The sequence below is a fragment of the Manis pentadactyla genome (genome assembly GCF_030020395.1).
Source record: "Manis pentadactyla isolate mManPen7 chromosome 15 unlocalized genomic scaffold, mManPen7.hap1 SUPER_15_unloc_1, whole genome shotgun sequence".
In the NCBI taxonomy this organism is placed as follows: Eukaryota; Metazoa; Chordata; class Mammalia; order Pholidota; family Manidae; genus Manis; species Manis pentadactyla.
In genome coordinates, this window is record NW_026644588.1 from 3,325,893 (window position 1) to 3,345,914 (window position 20,022).

General features: G+C 60.3%; 1 protein-coding gene across 9 annotated transcripts; it reads right to left on the reverse strand.

Annotated features, from left to right (window-relative positions):
• Positions 1 to 29: 29 nt before the first annotated feature.
• On the reverse strand, positions 30 to 14,474 carry TTYH1 (tweety family member 1). 9 transcript variants are annotated; one of them, XM_036883751.2, is made up of 15 exons: positions 14,221 to 14,473; positions 11,367 to 11,542; positions 9,499 to 9,610; positions 8,512 to 8,732; positions 6,768 to 6,863; positions 5,468 to 5,540; positions 4,749 to 4,824; positions 4,229 to 4,284; positions 3,977 to 4,069; positions 3,731 to 3,823; positions 1,911 to 2,079; positions 902 to 959; positions 728 to 773; positions 477 to 557; positions 30 to 361 (listed from the first exon to the last, which is right to left on the reverse strand). In XM_036883751.2, the coding sequence occupies exons 1-14, from the start codon at positions 14,344 to 14,346 to the stop codon at positions 519 to 521; spliced, it is 1,434 nt and encodes a 477-aa protein (XP_036739646.2). In that variant the 5' UTR covers positions 14,347 to 14,473; the 3' UTR covers positions 30 to 361; positions 477 to 518. The 9 variants fall into 9 exon arrangements, 7 of the variants coding, with proteins under 7 accessions (XP_036739646.2, XP_036739645.2, XP_036739648.2 ...); XM_036883750.2 differs by lacking the exon at positions 728 to 773 and having other exon boundaries at positions 14,221 to 14,474; XM_036883753.2 differs by lacking the exon at positions 1,911 to 2,079.
• Positions 14,475 to 20,022: the final 5,548 nt, after the last annotated feature.

Genomic DNA, 20,022 nt, shown 5'->3' on the forward strand with positions numbered 1-20,022 from the left:
GAATAAGAAGGATGCAGGTGCTCATAAAATAAAGTCTTCCCTTTTATTTCAGATCAACCCATTCCCAAGTTAGTGTGGCAAGCTGGCATCAGGGCCCTAAGCCCACTGGGGCCCGGCAGGGGCCGGGCACTCATGTCCCTTCAAGGATGGGTCTGGTGGCCAGGGTGGGAGGTATGGGGCTGGCTGGCTGCCCCTTCCTGCCAGCCCCAGACCCTGGCCTGTCCCTTCCACTTGCTCCCAGGGGCAAGGGCACGCAGAGGCAGAGGAGCCCTGTCTGGTGTCCGTGGCCAGGGGTGGTGTTAGTGGTGAAAGCCCAGTCAGGCTGGGTTAGTGGGGTCTTCTCCGGCAGCCAGGGGGGGAACTGCAGAGAGGCAGAGACGGCACCGATGACAGGCAGGAGGCCCGCACAGCACCCAGAGGGAAGGACAGGAGGGCAGAGGCCGGCTCCCGCAGCCGGGGGTCACTGGCAAGCTCACCAGAGAGGGGGGACAGACTCCAGTCTGGCATGGAGGAAGGGCTCAGATGGACGACTGCCACTGCACGAAGCGCTTGGACTCCTGCCAGGAGATTGGGGATGAGGGGACCTGGCTTCTGGTGTGGGCCCCAGCCGCTTCCCTCAGACCCAGATTCTAGACCTCCAGCCCCCTCCCTCAGACCCTGGAGTCCAGGCCCCCAGCCCCCTCCCTCAGACCCGGGCCCCAGGTCCCCAGGCCCAGCAGTTCAGTACCTGAGGGTTGAAAGGGTCATCATCGTCCGTGTCATCATAGTCGTCACTGGGGTGCAATGGGGGGAGTGATAGAGAAGCAGGCTGGGGGATCCATCAGGAGGATGCTCCCCCCCAACAATGGCCCAAGGGGCCTTTCCCTCCCCACCCAGGACCGTGCCTCCCTCCCCTCCTGACCTGGGTGGGAAGAGGACCCAGGCGCGGGGCAGGCTGCAGAGGGTGGTGGCCAGGGCCCCTGCAGACAAGAGGGAGAAGAGCAGCAGGAAGAGCAGGCCTTCCAGGGCATCCTCACACAGGCCCCGCAGGGCGGCGCCATAGTCCTGCAGTGGGCGGGGGAGGGCGTGAGAGGGCAGTGTGCAGGACCCAGCCGGACCAGTCACTCAGCCTTTCTCTGCCTCCATACCCTCCCCTGTTGTCTGTGCTTAGTAGGTGCTGTGTTCTCTATCACACCCCACAGGTAGGAACCTAAATCTCTCCTCTCCATCACTGAGACCCTCCTCCCCGCTGCAGCCTGTGCCCCCACATAGGCTTGGTGCAGAGTAGGACTTCTCAACCTGGTGCTGCTGGTGTAGCCAGATCACTGTCCGTGGTGGGGACTGTGCTGTGCACCCGGGATGTAGAACCCTGGGCTGTACCCACTGGATGCCAGGAACACCCCCACCCCAACTAGACAACCAGGTATGTCTCCTCCTTGGCCAGATGTGCCAAGTGGCAAAATCGTGGGTTCAGAATAACACCCAGGACCTTTGGCCTAGAATTACACCTTGCATGTAATGCACTCAGAAATGCTGGCAGTGACTGCCGGCATCCCTGGAAATCGTCAGAACCACCATTTAGTGAATGCTCAGCCACAATTCACAGAGCCAAGAATGAACTGGCTGAAAGCCTGCTCTGCACCAGGGGTGCTCCAAGTCCCAGGTGCTTCAGGAGCCAGGCCCCAGAAGGTCATTTCAGACGAGGAGCTCAGAGCTGCGAGCCAGAGGGAAGCAGTGCAGGGCCCCTAGGAGGGACCACCCATGGGAGGCTCACAGTCGTCTCCTGCGAGGGGGGGGAGCAAAGGGCTGAGGCCAGGACCAGCCAGGGAAGCCACAGGTGAGGAGCCCCAGCTCTAATTCGCATGCAAGGGAGTCACTGGAGGGTTTTAAGCAGACGAAGAACTTGATCGGATTGTGTTTAAAAGGCTCACCCGCAGATGGCCACTGCAGGGAGGACAGATGGGGCGGGCAGGCAGGGGGACCACGGAAAGGCCCTGTGGCCGGCAGGTGGGACGTGGGGAGGGTGACCAGGGTGGCAGTGGTGGTAAGAGCCATGCTCACAGTCCAGATACTTTCAGATGAAGGGCCAACAGAACTTGCCTGTGGAATGGTTGTGGGAGGTAAGGACAGAGAGCAAAGGGTATTACTCCCCGGGATGGAGGGGCTGCCAGGGCCTCAGGGGCCTCTATTTTACTGTGTCTGGCACCTACGCAACATCCTCTAATTCTCCCAACAGCCCTGCAAGGCAGAAATACACTCCCCCCACTCTTTCACAGTTGCCATTTATGGTGGTGAGAACTTAAAGCCCAGAGAGGTCAAGCCATTTGTCCAGAGTCACACAGCCAGGAAGGGGCAGAGCTGGGATTGAAGCCAGGTCTGTCAGGCTCCAGAACCCACCTTCCTGCTGCCTCATCCCTGAAGTCTCTCATCCTGATATTAGTATGTGGGGACCCTGAGGCCCAGACTAGGGAAACTGAGGCACAGGATCGCAAGGTTGCATCAGTGGTGGGTGGAGATGCTGACCCACCTCCGTCCCTCCCCAGGTTCCCTCCGGAATAGACCTTGGGTCCACCTGGACCAGACAGAAGTTTGTGGGCCCCGGGCTCCCCTGGAAGAACCCCCAGGGTTCTCAGCTCAGGTACTCAGCACGTCTGAGGATTGTTGAGTGCATTTTCAGAGGCCTTGGGGGAAACGGTAGCCATGGAAGGAACCTGGACACAGGAGCAGCCTGGATCCATGTTGTGCGATAGAGGGATCCCCCGGGTAGGGTCTCCAATCAAACACAGGATGCCCGGTTAGATTTGAATTGAACATGCCCAACAATGAAAAAAATTGTGTCCAAGGGTCTGCCACATACGGCATGGGACATACTTATAGCAGAGAGATATTTGTCGTTGGCTGAATCTGGGAGCCCTACTGAGCCCATGGGGAGGACACACCAGAAGCCGAGGCGCGTGGCCTCCCCTATGGAGAAGACCAGGCCTGGGCTGCAGTGGGCCTGCGGGGGAGGGGCATGCAGACATTCCAGAAGCAGGAGAGAGAGACCAGGCACTGCCTTGCTGCAGGGGTGTGGGGGGTCCCGGAGGGAGAGGTGCGGGCCAGCCCTGCCACCTTGGGTGACCGACCCTCTCCACCTCATCTGCCAAGCCTCATGGGAACAACTTCTTGACAGCATTACCCATGAGGGCCCAGTGAGCTGCCACCTGTAGAATACCAGAGCTGGCCTAGTGAAGCCCCCATGCCCGTGGGGCATCATAGGGCAAGGCTGAGATAGAGGCCAAAGCAGGTGGGGAAAGGCAGGGCTGGGGACATTCACCTGCCGGTGGCCACACCGCCACGGCAGAGCCAGAACTGGGCTGTCTGCAGGACACGAGGCCCCCTTCCTCCAGGGCGCCCCACCCACCCCTGCCCAGGGGATGACGGCTCCGGTCCGGATTTATCCTTGTAATCCCGGTTTTATAAGTGAGGAGACTGAGGCCCCAGAGGTCAGCGACTTGCCTAAGGCATAGCCTCTAGGAGGGAGGGGGAGGGAACTAGAAGGAACGGAGGGGTGGGGGGTGGCGGGGAGGACGCAGGGCGCGGAAGGGGAATGCCGAGGGCGGACGGAGACACAGGTGACAGGAGAGAACAGGTCTGTGATGGGTGATGACAGGGTTGGGTTCTCAAGGGCAGTGGGAGGAAGACTGGACGTCGGGGGAGAGAAAGGTCCAGAGGCCCCCCTGGGAGAATTCTGGCAGGGGACCAGGATCACCTTGTGCAGTCCGCGACAGTTCAACAGCGCCACCAACTGATGGAAGCTTCCTTCTGTCACATTCAGCGTCTCCTCCAAGGACAGCAGAGGTTCCTTAAAGGCAAGTTGGGGAGGGTGGTTATCCCTCCAGCTGCGCAGGCCCGGCCTTCCCCAGGGCCCCGCCCACAACCCGCTGGCCCCGCCCCGCCCCGCTGGCCCCGCCCTCCGCGCGGGCCCAGTGCACGCCTTCACTGCGGGGCGGCCCACCTGAGCCGAGGAGGACTGGACGCCAGCCTCGCGCTCCAGGCCCTGCAGCTGGGAGTGGATGTTAGCCAGGGCTCGCTGGGTCAGAGTCAGCCTCTGCGGAAGACGGGGTAGTCGGCGCTCCCTGCCCACCCTTCTCCCTCGGGACCAGAGCCGGAGCCCGTGGCACCTGCACCCTCTCCCAGACCCCGCAGTGCCGGCCCCAGCCCCGCCCTCGCCCACCGGTGGAGGGGGGACCTTGCCCGCAGCCCTAACCTGTTGGAAGGGGTTGGAGACCGCCTGGTTGCAGAGGAAATAATAGTTCAGGATGTCTGAAGCGGGAGGGGAGAGGGGGAGGCGTGAGCCTGGGCCCGGGGCCTCCCTGGGGGGAGGTGGGGGGGGGGGACCACGGGTTCCTCCCCGGCTCAGGACCCTCCTGTGATCCCAATGTCCTGGCGTTCAAGGATAGGCCACCTGCCCCCGACCCCATCTGTAATGCTCCAGCCACAGCCAAGGAACACAGTGGTCTCCACATGCCCGGGGAACTCCTATTTCTACGGCCTCCCCTTGACTGAATTAGGCTCCCCATTTTCTCCAATGGCCAAGTCCTCCTGTCCCTCGGGCCCAGCCCCCTCTCTGGACCCCCATCCTCCCCCGGCTCCAGCATCTTCGTCCTTTCCTCTTCCAGCCCAGCAGGAGAGGTGCTGACACTTCCAGGGTCAGGGCTGGACCTGCTGGACAGCTGGGCACCCCCATCCCCCCTCAGGAGGCCTGGGCACGGAGGCCATGGGGTCACCTGAGCTGAGCCCAGTCTCCTCCTGGGTCAGGTTCAGGAGGTAGGTGTCCGGACTGGAGCAGAAGTCACTGAGGCCCTGAGAGAAGTACCGGGGGCGGGGGAGCAGTGTTCAGCCCAGAGCTACCCCAATTCCATGATCCTACAGAACAAGCGCCCGGCATTCCCCCAGTCCCAGGGTCCAGGTCCTGGACTCTCCTCCCTCGGGCCCAGGAGTCCAGCCCCCAGCCCCTCCCTCGGACCAGGAGTCCAGCCCCCAGCCCCTCCCTCAGACCAGGAGTCCAGCCCCCAGCCCCTCCCTCGGACCCAGGAGTCCAGCCCCCAGCCCCTCCCTCGGACCAGGAGTCCAGCCCCCAGCCCCTCCCTCGGACCAGGAGTCCAGCCCCCAGCCCCTCCCTCGGACTCAGGAGCCCAGCCCCCAGCCCCTCCCTCGGACCCAGGAGCCCAGCCCCCAGCCCCTCCTCCCTCAGACCAGGAGCCCAGCCCCCGCCCCTCCCCCATTAGACCTGGGAGCCCAGCCCCCAGCCCTCCTCCCTTACAAACCAAGTGTCCAGGACTTCAGCTTCCAGACCTTCAGATCTTGTAAGCCAGCCCCAACCTCAGAACCTGTGACCCTGGCCCCAGGTCCTTCCTCTTAGGGCCCCACCCAGCCCCAGGATCCAGGAGTTGGGACCCCCAGCCCTCTGAGTCCCAGAGCCCAAGGGCCTGGCCCCAGCACTCACCACAGCTGCAGCTGCCTCCAGGCCCAGGGAGGCCCAGCTCAGGATGAGAACCAGGAGGCTCATGACCATCATCCTGCAGTGGAGAAGGGACCTGGACCCGAGGACCTGGGGCTCTTAATCTTCCTGCCTCACCCCTCCCCTCCCTCCACCCCAAATCCCATCACCACACCACCCCCACTCCCTGTCAACCTCGGAAGCCTGGAGGATCAGGCGGGGGGGCTGCAGCTGCAGACCTGTGGTTGCTGACGTCAGCCTGGACATCTGGCTTCTGCTCCCTCGAGGGCTGGGCAGGAGGCCAGCAGCCCAGATCCCAGCCCAGGGCTGCCCTGCCTTGCTCTGGGGCTCTGGGAGGGCTCCCCTCACCTCTGGGCTCCATTTCCTGGCCTTGATTTCCACGAGAGCCCAGAAAGTCCCAAGCTCACTCCCAGGTCCGGCCTCCTGCTCTGCCCAGGCCTGCTCCCAAGAGTGGAGACAGCTCTAGGGCTAAAATTATCCCGTCCCGTGGAGGGTGGTCAGCAAGCAGGAAGGGCAGCCAGGCAGCCCATACTGAAGGCCTGGCCTCAAGTCCCAGACCCAACTGGCCAGGCCATGTTTCACTATCTCCAAGCCTGGGGCAGAGTGGGTCGGCTGGCCCTCTCACCCCAGGGAAATGGGGGATAGCGTGGGCACTGGCACAGCCTCCAGGGGCAGTGGGGGTACTGGGTCTCCTCCAGATGGGACAGATTGGCCCCGTGAAATCCCAGCTCCAGCAATGCCTGGCTATGCAGCCTTGTACAAGTGGCCCAACCCCTCTTATCCCCAGCACCCCCTTGATAAACAGGGATCAGGACAGCGCCCCCTCCTAGGGTGGGCAGGAGGGTTCCAGAAGAGGGCCTGGTACAGAGCTGGCAGTTGCTAAGAGTGTGGTCCTGCCACTCCAGAGATGCCCTCTCATCTGCAGGCGGATGCCTGAAGGGCACCTGCTTCTCAGGGCTGTTGTGGAAATTGAAGGGGTCGGTGTGCAGCCCTCAATAGAAGCCTGTGGTTGCCCCCATCCACAGTATCACTAAGATTGCTTGTCTAGGATTTCGGTGCACTTTCCGCTGCAAGCATGCCTGTTTCCAGGTCCACCCCTGACCTGCCTGGGCTGCTCCCCTGTCGGTACAGGCCCAGCCCTGAACTCCATGGACATTGATGGGACAAGGGAGTGAAACCAACGTGAGCCTGGGAAGGACGGCAGTCCCCCTCCCAAGGAAGCTGTGGGTCGGAGAGAGGACCCTCTGTGCCGTGAGATGGGCCGCCTGAGGGTGCCCAGACTTACACAATCACCAGCCACTTGCTCTGCTTCGCCAAGCCCAGGAGGGTGAAGAGACACACCAGGAGCTCCAGGAGCAGCAGGAGGACATAGGCCAGCCACCTGGGGAAACGGGCATGAGGCTGAAGCCGCAAATCCAGCCTCCGGGCCCCCAGGTCCCCAGACCAGGACTCCGAGGAGGGCGGCCGCACACTGCGGTTCCCGCAGGTGTGACCTTCCAGGTGCCACAGCCCAGCTCCCTGTGAAACAACCCAGCCTCCACCCCACCGTACAGAGTGGAGCCTGATGGTCCCAGGTGTGCACAACCTGGGTCCCATGCCAGCCCCTCCCCTTCCTGGCCGCACTGACAGTCCCAGGGACCTCGCCTCCTGGGACCCGCCTTCCCTGCCGGTGACCCAGGAGAACCCTGGCATTTATTTCAAAGGCCACACGGAGGCTCCCGAGTGGGATAAAGCACTCAGAGCGCAGCATGTGGGTGCATTTGAATAGTAGCCTGAGCGTTAATCAGGGAAGTGTGAATGTTAGAATAATTATTAATGATTAATTTGCTGATCGGAGAGGAGGTCCATGTGAGGCCAGGCACAGGGCCTGGCGTGTAGCAAATGCTCATTAAATGGTACTGTTCTCAGTAGTCCCCACGTAGCTATGCAGAGGCTCGGGGCCCAGAGTGGCTAAGGCACCTCCTTCCCCAGGGAGGAGGAGCTGGGCCAAGTGGCTCTAGGCCTTTGCTCCCTCCCACTGCTAGCTGGTGCACCCTGACCCCCAAGTGCGAGGCACTCTCCTATAGGTGCCTCTAGGAGACATTTCCTGGTGATGGTGGGTCTGCCTCACCCTAGTGTGGTCCGCACAGCTACCCCCAGCCGCCCCAGAAGGGGGGCTGCAGCCCAGCACCTGAGCTCGGCTGGGGCTCAGAACCAGGATTCACTGGGACCCAGGCCTGGTGTCTCACGGAGAGGGGGTCTTCCTAGCAGACTGCTGCAGCTCTGCGTACCCCTCCCTGGAGTGCAGGATCCAGGACACAGCCTTCCCATCAACGCCCCCAGCCTGGGGTGGGGCCCTCAGAGGGTGTCTGATGAACGAGAAATGATTCCCAGGGGCAGAGCGGTGAGGACTCCTCACGTCGGCTGCTGGGAAGGGCTGCTGCCCCAGACGACTGCGTGACTTGTTCCCTCCCCTCCTTCAAATGTCACCTGCTCAGAGTGGTCTTCCCGGACCCCCCACCCCCAGCTTCAGGCTGTCAGTTGCTCGGTCCCCAGCCCTTCCCCTTCTGCTTACTTTCCTGTGAGCTCTTATCCCCCACCCCTTTCAGAGCAATGTGTCACTCCTGCGTCTGTTTCTCACTGGGCCCCCTGCCCCCCACCCACAGGAAGACACGCAGGCACCTCTGAGTTTTGTTCATGGCTCTGTCTCAGGTGCACCTACTTTTATAGACACCCGTATAATGTGTGCTAGTCACGCTGTAGGCACCAGACAGACGCACCGCCGGACTGACCCTCACGATCCAATGAGGGGAAGGCTACCCATTACCCCCCTTTTACAGGAGGCGACACTGAGGCTCAGAGATGGCCACTACCTTGTTTAAGGTCACAGGTTAGGGAGCAGCTGTCTGCTTTTAGAGCCCACTGAATGCCAGCTGCACCCTACCCACTGTGACAGCCAAGCCTGTCTCCAGACACTGCCCGATGGGTCCAGGACGCACATTCGCCAGGGCGAGAACCCCTGCCACACGGCACGAAGCACGGTCACCCACCTGTACTCCTCCACAAAGGACACATCTTCGGCCACCTGCAGGGGACTCAGGGGCACTCCCCGCCAGAAGGCCAGCCCCTGTAGCTGCTGGGCCACCGCCTCCGCCTGCCGCCGAGCCCCTCGGGCGGCAGCCACCAGCTCTGTGCGCTGCGTGAACACTTCCTCCAGAGTGGTCAGCTCTGTCCTCACGGCCCCGCCCAGCCTCTCCACCATCTCCAAGACCTGGGCACGGGGGGGTGGGGGGGGCCGGGTCAGGGGGGGCATCCTGGGGGTGGGGGCAGCAGGCCCTCTGAGGGTTCAGGAAGGGCAGGGGGGTGGGGCTCGTGGATGGTCAGTGCCTGGGCCCCTGAGGGGACAGTCAGGCCCCACAAGTGGGGTTACATCTGGGGTCCTAGGTCTGTAGCTGGCATCCGCCCTCCCGGGTCTGGGGTATCAGATCTGGGTTCCACCGTCCAGGTCTGCACTGGACATGTAGTCTGAGGTCTGAGGTCAGGCTGGGTCTCAGCCCGGCGTCTGGGATCCTGGGACAGCGGATAGAGTGAGGCCTCTCGTCTGCGTCCTGGGTGTCAGCACTGAGGTCCCTGAGCTTGTGTTTGGGCCAAGGATAGGGTACGTGCCTGAATCTGCCCTGGGGGCAGGGGCAGGGGTTCCCCGTGTTGGATCTCTGTCCGCTTTGGGCTACGAGTGGAAGCCCAGGGCTGGGACTGGGTGTGACTGTGGGGTCTGGGTTTGGCCCCAGGGTTCCAGGTCTGGGCTAAGGTTCTGAGGTGCCACGTGTGAGGTCCTGACCAGCCGGGCCTGAGGCTTGGGGGACTGCGCGATGTCTGCAAGTCTGAGCCTGAAATTCTGAGTCTGGGATCCTAAGTTTCAGGTGCAGGGCCTTGGCTCTGGGTTTGGACCCCGTTTCCCTAGGAGGGGGCCCTCTGTCCCCATGTGGGGAGCCAGTCTGGGCTCAGGTTTGGGGTCGGGCGGGTGCCTGGCCCCTCACCAGGTGGTCTATGGCGCTCAGTGTGTTGTTGGCGTGCAGCAAGGCAGAGCTCAGCTGGGACACTCCGTCACTGGTCTCGCTGTTGCCATAGAAACCGATGCCAATGCCGGCGCTGGGATGAGGAGGAACCGGAAATCACAACCGGTCCGGGACCCTGAGGGCGCCGAACCCCACCTCCTCGCTCGCCCAATCCCGACCCGCACCCCATCCCAGTGGTCCAGCCCATCGTGGGAAAGGAACGTCTCCGGCGGCCCCCACCGGTTGCCAAGGTAATGGGAAGGCCCTCCGACTCCCCCGCCCAGGGCCGTCATTGTGATGCTAATGTGGGTGGCTCGGGCGGAGGGGAGGGGGCCCAGATTTAACTCGCCCCTCACTGGAGCGGAACGGTGGCGTCCAGCCCCAGGACGCGAAAACCACCCCGTCCAACCTCCCCCAAGCATCCAGCCCTCTGCAACTGTCCCTTCGGGGTCCCGCCATCCCCTCCCCCGCCTCCTAGGAGCCCAGACCCCCAGCCACCGTCCTCTGGGGGTCCCCAGCCTGGAGCGCCCAGCCTCGCCCCACGCCCGGGACCCAAGCGTCTGGCCAGCTGGGAGAAAAGCAAGGGAATGTGGACCGATGGTCCAGAAGCGGGGCCCCCGCCTCTCCCCCGCCAACACACAGAGCCCCATTGTGTGCCCCCGTCCCGCCCTCCGTGTCCCTCTGCGGAGGGGCCTGGACTGGGGCGGAGGGAGCCAGACGCCCTCGCGGTTCCCAACCCTGGGATCCCACACCCATTGTTTGCCTCCCACAAAGCTGCTCTTGTTCCCAGGCCGCCGGGGCCGCCGTGTCTCTCCCCCTCGGGGCCTTTGTCCACCTCCCCCGTCCACCCCACTCAGGAGAGCCTGAAGAGGAAACATCTTGGGTACAGGAAGCGCAGCCCCTGCCCCCATACACACCCCCAAACACACCTGCTGCTCTCGCAGGGAAGGAGAGGGGCAGAGCCCAGCCCACGGGAGGCCCACCTCGGTCCCCTGCCCCACTGGGCAGGTCTCTGGCCGTCTCTGTGCTCTAGGACAGGTCCATGCCCCAGTGGGGCGACCCTGGCTCAAGGCGGCTCTTCGTAAACGCTCTGTCTCCAAATACCCTTGCCCTTAACCCTGGGGGCATTGCAGGAGGCCCTGGGCTCCGAGGGGCTTGTGGGTCTGAGTCTCCCTCCCCTGGGCCACTTGGCAGACCTGGCCTTGAAAAGTTGCCTCCTCTCTCTCCCCAGCCTTCCTTTTTCAAACTGGGTGCACCAACCCCAATCCAGGAGGGGTGCTGAGGGCAGGAGTTCCCGTGGGGGTCTGGGCTCAGAGGAGGCTGGCCAGTCTGTAAATACCCCTTTGCTGTCTGTCTCCATGACCAGAACATCAGCTCCCTGAGGGCAGGGACCTTGTCTGGCCCATTTGGTATCTCCTAGCACATAGTAGGTACTCAAGAAATGTTTGTTGAATGACTGAATGAATGACATCAACCCATTAGATTTTGCCGCATCCGGCAGTAACCAGGCTCCGTTTGAGCTCTCGTCTAATCTGGCCATAACTGATAGTGGGTGTTACTGTAGCATCATTTTAGCGATGTGGATACTGAGGCCCAGAGAGGTGAGGTCCCTCCCTACTTGCACAGCGTTTCGAAGGCAGGGCCACAACACCCAGTCTGGCGCCTGGCTCTTCACCCCACCCCCCTGCCAGGCTGGCTGCCCCTGGGAAGTCACTTCTGGACCTCAGTTCCTCCACCCGTCAAAGGGCAGCAGGCCTCCCTGCTGCAAGGCTGGAGTTCCAGGACCCGCGGGGGGCTGACGGAGCACGGAAGCCCTGTCCCCGCGCCCACCCACCCCGGGGCCCCATTACCAGCTGACGAGAAGGGCAGCAATGCAGCTCCAGGTGACGCAGCCTCCCCCGGGGGTGGCGCTCTTGGCCCCGGGGGGCTCCGGGGGCCGGCAGCAGAAGCGGATGAGGTAGACAGCAATGACAATGAGGCTCAGGCCCAAGCCCAGGCCTGCCAGGGCTGCCACCAGCAACAGGGCCTGGGAAGGGGTGACACCGGGCTCAGGGGGGCTCCGTGCTCACCCCTGCCTGACTGCGGTTCTGGATCTGGGGTCTCAGGGGAGGTAGAAGGCACCCCTGGCCAGACTGGGGTGTTCAGGCTTGTGGAGGAAGCTGGTGTCCCCAGCACCCCCAGGCTGGCAGCTGGGGCTTGCGGATTGGGGGCCGGGCAGCCAGAGGCAGGCCCCAACTGGGGGTTGGGGGACGGCCCAGGCCTTGGGTTCTAGGTCCGCTCTGTCCTCCAACAGCCCTGCAGCCTCTGGCAGGGGCCTCCCCCTCTCTGGGCCTCAGTGTCCCCCTCTCCGCACCCAGGCAGCTGGGATGGACCGGCAGGGTGCAGGACTGGGGGCAGGCCGGGGGCCTGTTCCTGGCAATGTGTGCAAACCTGGGGGCAGCAGGCCCCCTCCTCCGTCCTCCCTGCTGGTTCTCCCCATTCTCTGCTGCTCTCTCCCCTCTGCTGAGCTCTGCACCCCCACCCACCACCGTGTGAGTCTGTCACCCAGGACTCACGGGGAGGGGGCGTGACAGTGTGTGTGCGCAAGACTCGGAGATGGAGACTGGGAGAGTGAAGACAGGACAGGTGGGGGAGGGGCGGGGAAAGAGGGGGAGAGGGGGAAGTGGAGATGCAGGAAGGGAGACGCAGCAGGCGGACATGGAGTGCACCCGAAGGCTGGGGCAACAGGCAGGGAGAGGGAAGGTCTCGGTAGAAGGAAAAGCCTTGCAGAGTAACGGACCTTCACAGATGCCCAGAGTGGGGTTGGGGTTTACCTGGAGCCACACAGCATAGCCAGGACATCATTGGGAACAGAATCAGACCTAAACCACGGTGTCTCTGCCTTTGCGCAGTGGGATGTGTGTGTGTGTTTTTAGCTGTGAAACTGGATGTTTTATCTTTGACTGGGTTTGTCTGCCATGAGATGACACACCTGAGTGTGTGGGGGGGGCTGTCCTCTGTGAGAGCACCTATGACTGCAGGTGTGAGAGAGTAGCCTGTGTGCACCTGTGTATTTCTGGGCACCATTTCTTGAGTCCATGAGTGGTCCCTTGGGGTGTGTGTGTGTGTGTGTCAATATGAGCATATAGATGTGTGGATGCTCTGCATGAATTTGTGTGTGCATTGTCTAAGTGCAAAAGTGTGTGTGTGTCGTGCATATGAAAACGTGTACGTGTGTGAGTGTGTGGGTACATATCTGTGTGTGCACAGCTGTGTGTAGGTTGTGTGTTAGTGTTTGCATAGGCGTGTGTGTCTGAGTGTGTGTAGTGTGTGGGGGTATGTATATGCCTGTATGACTCGGTGTGTGTGTGTCCCCTTGGCTCAGGGTGGCCAGTCCCTCACTATTTTTCCAGCTGTGCCCTTGTAGTGACCCCCTGGGGGCAGTGTCCTTCCTGGACGTGTGGCTCTGAGCCCAGTGCCAAGGCTGCCACCCTCCCGGAGTGCCTCTGGCGGCGGCCGGGGCCAGGCACCCCGCCTGTGGCTGTGTGGGCATCGTGGGGGACGGGTAGGGCGGAGAGCAAGCGGTGACCCGCATTGGGGGCTGCGGTCGGTAACCCTGAGGCTGGGGAGAGGGACTCCGCTCCGTGGGAGGGGGCGCCGGCGCAGGCGGGGAGGAGCCGCGCGGGGCTGCGCGGCCCTGACCCAAATAGCTCAGCGCTGGCACACATCCCCCTCTCCGCTTTTCTGTGGACGCCCCTCTGTCTAAGCTCTCCAGTGCCAGCGCCCGGCCCCAGGAGATCCCAGCACATCCAAGGGGCCCCGACCCTACAGGCAGAGCCCAGGACCCACCCTGGGGCTCCCCTAGGGCTCCCCGCCCCCCATTCCACCGCCGGGTCCCCCGCTCAGCCAGCCTTGCTCCTCATTAATCTCAAAGTCAAGGGCTTGAATTAAACTGGGTCAGGGGACAGTTCTTCTGCGCCTCTTAGAACTGACCCAGGCTGAGCTCCCTTCCCCAGGGACCCGGTTTCTGTAAGATTCCCACCGGGGCCCCACCCTCCAGACCCATTTCTGTGCCCTGGCGCCCAAGCAGAACCTCATCTCCACCCGCCCCCCACTCCCCGCCCCCCCCAGCGTCCTGGCTGCCCCTTTCGTCCTCGGACAGGCTGCAAGCTTCCTCTTCCAACTCCCCCACCCCATTTTCCCAGCCCGGCCCTAAGCCCCCGCAGCCGCCTCCCCACGTCAGGTGTCGGTCCCGTCCCAGAACCGCGGAACCCCCAGCCTCTTCCCCTCCACCCTCACCAGCTCATTCTCTCTCCGGGGTCCCGCCTTAACTGGGACGTATTTAACTGGCCTGCCCCGATCCGATGGAGGAGGGCTCGTCTTTAGGACACGGAGGGGGGCGCTGTCCCCGGACGACCCTCGAGGCTAGCTCCCCAGGCAGCTCAGGGACCCGGGAGCCCAAGAGGCCCTGCCCTCCCTCCTCTGGCACTCGGCGGTCCGGCCCCTCGCCCTCCCTTATTTAAGGAGCCAGGGGTCTTACCGCACGCCGGTCCCCGGGGAGCCTGCGGGTATGGGAGCCCCACGCTCCTCCCTCAGACACCCTAAGTCCGCGCCAGACCCCCACCCCCGGAGAACACAGGCATCGGCCACCAGCCTCCTTCTCCGTCGGGACCCAGAAGCTCTGGCCTCCCGCCCAGGCCCCAGGACACCCCTGCCTGCGCCCACCTGCTGGTACTCCTGCTCTTGGGGCGCGAAACCGCTGGGCACCGGGCGGAGCTGGAAGTCGGCGCGGGGCAGCTGGTGCAGCAGATGCACCCAAGCCGAGGGTCGGTAGCCCGGGGGCGCCCCCATGGCCCCCGGGGAGGGTGCAGCGGGGCCGACTCCGGGCCTGCGGGAGCCTGGGCAGCGGGCGCCTGGGCAGCGGAGCGGGGCGCGGGCGGAGCGGGGTCTGGCGGGGCTCAGGGGAGCCGAGCTGGGGGAGGGAGGGGGTGGGGGGCGGAGATTGGGGGGAGGGGAGGTGCGGGCCGCGCGGACGGTGCTGCCCCTGGCGGCTGCGCGGAGGACTGCGGCGCGGGGAGCCCGCTTGCGCCCCGCCCCGCGGCGGCTCGCACCTGTGACAGCGCAGGTACCGCCCGTTTGGTCCTGGGGGAGCTCCTTTTGAGCTAGGGGCGCCAGAATTTTCACGGCGTCGTGCAAATAACATTCAGCTGCAGCAATAAACAGCCCTCGCTTGTAAAGGACGCCTCCGTTTGGGTAATAGCCCCCCCCCACCCTTTAAATCTGTATAAGGACGCAGTTTCCACACACAGCCTTCCTGTGTGTATGGGCCACTCCGCTGTGTACCCCAGCACCGTGTAAGGACCCCTTCCATTTGCATGAGGCCCCTCCCTCCGGAAGAAGAGCCCGGCTGGGCTCTCCAGGGACCCCTCCCGTCCTGAGAAGGATGCCTGCCGTGTATTGGAGAGCCGCTGCCCACCGATCAAGGACTACTTCAGAGCGCGTAAGGATGCCCTGCCCCTTGCCATTCACTTTAATTCACCAGGTATTTTCCATTACCTATGTTGAGCGTCACAGGGGCCCACAGATGCCACACCGATACATGGGGACCAAGAGACCCTTGGAGGGGACCTGGGCACGTTGACGTCACCACCCAGGCAGTCACGTCGGAGCTACAACCAAGGTTCCCAGGAATCTACTCCAGGGGTGCTCCCCAAACCCTTGTGGAGCTAGACTTCGGCCCCTGGAGACCCCACACCTGGCCTCACCTGGCGGGAATGAGATGGGCAGGAGGGGGAAGGGGAGGCTCACACCGCACCTGTCTCATCCCAATGGTGCTTCTGATTGGCGAGAAAGGGCTGGGTGGGGAGTTGCCACATTACTAGGGGGGAAAATAACGGCGGTGGTGGAGATGGTGATGGTGATGAGAGTGGATGGTGATAATGGTAGAGACGGGAGAGTGAGGATAGCTGCCCCCACTGCACACGTGCACGCGCGTGCACACACACACACGCACACACTCATTCACGTTACTCCCGGGGGTCTTCTCCAGCCTGCTTCCAGTTCTGGCTGAAAGCACGTCCTCCACCACCCTCAACCGGATGGGCTGCACGGGTCCGGAGAGGAGCAAGATCCTGAGATGAGCAGCTGTGAGTCATACTAAGTGACCCCAGGCAAGTGAGTCCCCGTTTTGGAGTGTCTGCTTTTCTATCTGTAAAGTGAGGGAGAAAGAGTTGAGATTCACCTGTCCTAAAAGCCCTGGGTTGGGTAATCTCCTGCATCATGCCCACAGCCAATGTTTGTGGAACCGGCAGGACTTGCTGATGGGGGAATTGCAAATACAACGATGTGTGCAGTTGCGCACATGTGTATGTGGGTGGGACTTGGTGTTCACTGTGACGCTGGATCTCTAGAACACTCAGTGACTCCCTATTGCCTGTGGAACCAAGTCAAATGTTCTCAGTCTGCTTTTATCTCTCCCGTCATCTGGTCCTGGGCCAGCCCTCCCCGTATAGATAACATTTGAGGGCGGTGGATTTCCAGCTTGCGGGACTCACGGTGAGAAATACATTGTATATCATGATCTGGCACACGCACATCCAAAAAGTTTCATGAAGCAGAACTGACCTGCACAGTGTGTTTTCTCTTCTATGCTTACTCTATTTTGTAAATAAAAATCTGGTCACAACCTCCTAAATTTTTCACTGCCGGCTAATGGGTCTTCACCTGCAACCTGAAAAACCCGAATCTCGAATCCCAGAGAACAGCGTGGGCTGGTGTTGGAAGAGGAATAACTACTACTAAGCAGCAGTAGATTTTATTGGCTTCCAGGGGGAGCTCAGTGCACCACCATGCAACACACGTGTGTGCAAACACACTTGTGCACATACACACAACACGCCCTTTCACTCTCCTCAGGAAAATTTGTTGGCTGAATCTCCCGGCTTTCTGTTGTGCCCATCTCTCTGTCTCTCTCACATATGGTTTGGGTCCCAGAAGGGCCGCTTCCAGGGTCTTTAGAGGGTCGCATTAGCCTGTGCTGACTGTACTGTCGTGAAGGGAAGCCTGAGACGCTGTCTGATAGGAATTAGTTCTCCTTAGCCCTCTCTGGCCCTTGCTCCCTCGGTCTGTTCCTCCTGGGAAAGACAAATGGTCATTCCAGGGCAGTCCCGGATAATTTCCAGGGCTTTTGGCTGATTACCCTTCCAGTGCCATCTCAAACCCTACGGGTGTGAATTCAGGGGGCCTGGGTGCATGAGAACCCCCCAGTGGAGGAGTGCTCGGAGCACATGGTTGTTGCTATTCCGTTCCAGGCAATGCTTGCCGTGTGGGAAGAGGGACGCAGCATCACCAGAGGTTCCAAATTTCCAAAAGAAGACAGAAATCTGGGTATTTTTAAAAGCAAAATCCCTCAGCTTTTAAATGTCAAAATGAATTCAAATACAACAGCAACAAAAAAAATACTGTGTGGGCCAATTAAAACCTGTCTGTGGGTTGGAGCTGGCTGGATTGTAAGCTCTAGTCTAGCCAGATGCTGAGCAGCACCGGCATGGAAGGGGCAATGGAGGAAGAGGAGCCCGCAGAGGCTGAGAAAGAACAGCCCAGGCAGATGGGAAGGAAGCCAGAAGGGAGGCGGCAATGCCACCACCTCCAGGAAGGCCTCCCGACCAGCCCTCCTGATGGAAGACCAGGGTAGGTCCTGGCTGAGGGCTCAGCAAGGGCTTCCTGAGACTTAAACTCCCCGAGACCCACCAATTTAACAAGGTGGTTGTGAGTACATACTGTGTAAGTCCATTTAGATGGTGTTCTAGAACATTCAAAACTCATCTATGGTGGCAACAGAAGTGAGATCGTGGCTGCCTTGGGGAGCGTGGGGACTGGGCCAACAGAGAAGGGCTGAGGGAACTTTCTGGGGAGATAGCATTGTTCTGTGTGCTATCAGGGTTTGCGTTGTACAGGGGTCTACATTTGTGGCCTACTTGTGATTTTTCCATTTCACTGCAAATTTTACCTCAAAAGAAAAATAGGAACTCTAGTCAGGGGTATGCATACTTAAGTTCTGGGGAGTGTGGTGTGTCTGCAATTTCCTTTGAAGTGGATCAAAAAGAAAATAAGATGGATCAACAAAGACACAGAGAGGTAATAAAGCAAAGCATTAGTGGTTGAATCTAGGTGGTGGGTATCTAGATGTTCATTATAATATTGTTTATTTTTGTCCTGCTTTATTAAGATATGACTGACATGCAACACCGTAAGTTTAAGGTATACACTCTAATGATTTGATTTATGTACATATTGCCATATGATGAGCACAATAAGGTTAGTGAACATGTCCATCACCTTGCACAATTACATTTTGTGTGTGTGTGTGTGTGTGTGTGTGTGTGTGTACCATAACTTTCTTCATCATCCATGGATGGACACTTCAGTCGTTTTCTTATCTTGGCAATTGTATATAATGCTGCAATGAACATGGGCATGCAGATATCTTTTCAAGTTAGTGATTTCATTTTCTTTGGATAAATACCCAGAAGTGGAATTGCTGGATCAGATGGTAGTTCTATTTTTAATTTCTGGAGGAATCCTCCATACTGTTTTTTATAGTGGCTGCACCAATTTACATTCCCACCCACAATGCACAGGGGTTCCCTTTTCTCCACATCCTCGTCAACACTTGTCATCGTCTTTCTGACTGTGGATGTTCTAACAGGTGTGAGGTGATGTCTCACTGTGGTTTTGATCTGCATTTCCCTGACGATCAGCGACGTGGAGCACCTTTTCACGTACCTGTTTGCCCTATGAATATCTTCTTAGAAAAATGTCTATTTGAGTCCTTTGCCCGTCTTATAATTGACCCCCCCCCACACACACACTGGAATATTCCTTCAACTTTCTTTTGTTTGAAAATTTTCATAAAAAGATGTTGAGAAGGAAAGTGCAGAGCTACAATTGGAGCAACAAAAGAAATAAAGTTGTACTGGATTATAACCAAGGCATTAAACAAATATGCACGAGTTCAAAATGATAGAAATACACGATTGACTTAAAGTAATAAATGGAACAAATGGGAGAGAAGAGACAAATCTCCTAGGCAGAGGAAGTCCAAATAATTCATGTAGATCCTCTCCTCACAAGGAGGCGGATTGTAACTCCTTATAACTGAAGGTTGGACTGAGCACAATGACTTCCACTAAAGGGAACAGCATGAAAATGGGGGGAAACGGTGCCTTTGCAGTTGAGAAACCTGACAGCTGCGGCCTCAGCCGGGGGACCCTGGCTCCCACAGTGAATATGCACGAGAACTTTGTGTGGCCTTGATACCCTGTGTGGAAATGGCCCTTACCTCTGTGATTCTCTTCCCCCAAACCCATGACCCTGGTCTAATCAGAAGAAAAACATCTGCCTTAGCCCAGACCCCAGTCTCTCGCACATTCTACAAGGTGCCTGGTCCAGGCCGAATGTGGCCCTTGGGAGCGCGGGGTCAGTAGCAGTGCCTGTGTCCCCGCGGGAGGCTAGCAGTCCGGAAGCCAGGCGAAGCCTGTAGAGGGACGCTCTGTACTCTCCTTGTGACTTTTCTGTGCATTTCAAGTTATTCTAAAATAAAAATTTTACTTAAAAAAGGCAATCCAAAAAAAATTTTTTTTTTAATGACAGGAGAGTAAAAAAAAAAAAAACAAAGTCTGGGCTCGCTGGTGTGAGCAGGAAGCAGCCCTCCCCGCCCCCACCGCAGCCCTGCCCCCTCTGCCTGAGCTCCTGCCCCCTCCCCTTGGTCTTCCAGGTTTTCTTACCATTCTGGGGGTTTTCCAACTGTCCCGATTTCAGGGGGGCAACAGTCCAGCCTAACCTAACATCACAGGAACCATCTGGCACCCCAGGTCACACCCCTCTCCTGGGGGAGGCCTGAGGGAGGACCCCAGGGAGCAGGGTAGCCAATGGGGGCACATGGCTGCTGTCCACCCTCCCCGCCTTCCGTCCAGGCGCTCAGGGTGAAGGGGAGACTCAGCACCCTGGTGCTGTGCGGTGCTGGCCACCGTGTCCCCAGGCCCAGGTGTCCAGCTGGTCTCCCTGGGCGGTGGGAACCCTGGAGAGCCCCTCCCCTTGCGCTCCCTCCATCCCCGCCCCGAGTTCCTGCTCCCTGTCCTCAGCGTGAAGTGCTGCTGAGACCTCTGTCCTTCCGTGAAAGACCACCTCTCCCCTGCCTCCCTGGGAAGCAGTCCTCTCGCCCCCCAGCCTCATGACTATCTCTGCCCTCGGAGTATCTGCAAAGACAGGGCATCCTGTTACCTGGGATGGGCCCACCCGGGCTGTGCCAAACCCCCAAGTGGGGGTCTGCCCACCGCAGGGCCGCCCGCGCCCTCTGCCTCTCCCTGTCATTCCCTCTCGCTGTCCTGGGACCCACCGGCTCCCGCTCGCCGGCACACACCCAGGCCCCAGCCTCAGGCAGGCCTGGGGAGCGGCCCCCTTGCCGGGCAGCCTCCCGGCGTGGGTGCTAGCAGGCCCGGCTCCAGCCAGCGGCGAGCCCCAACCTCA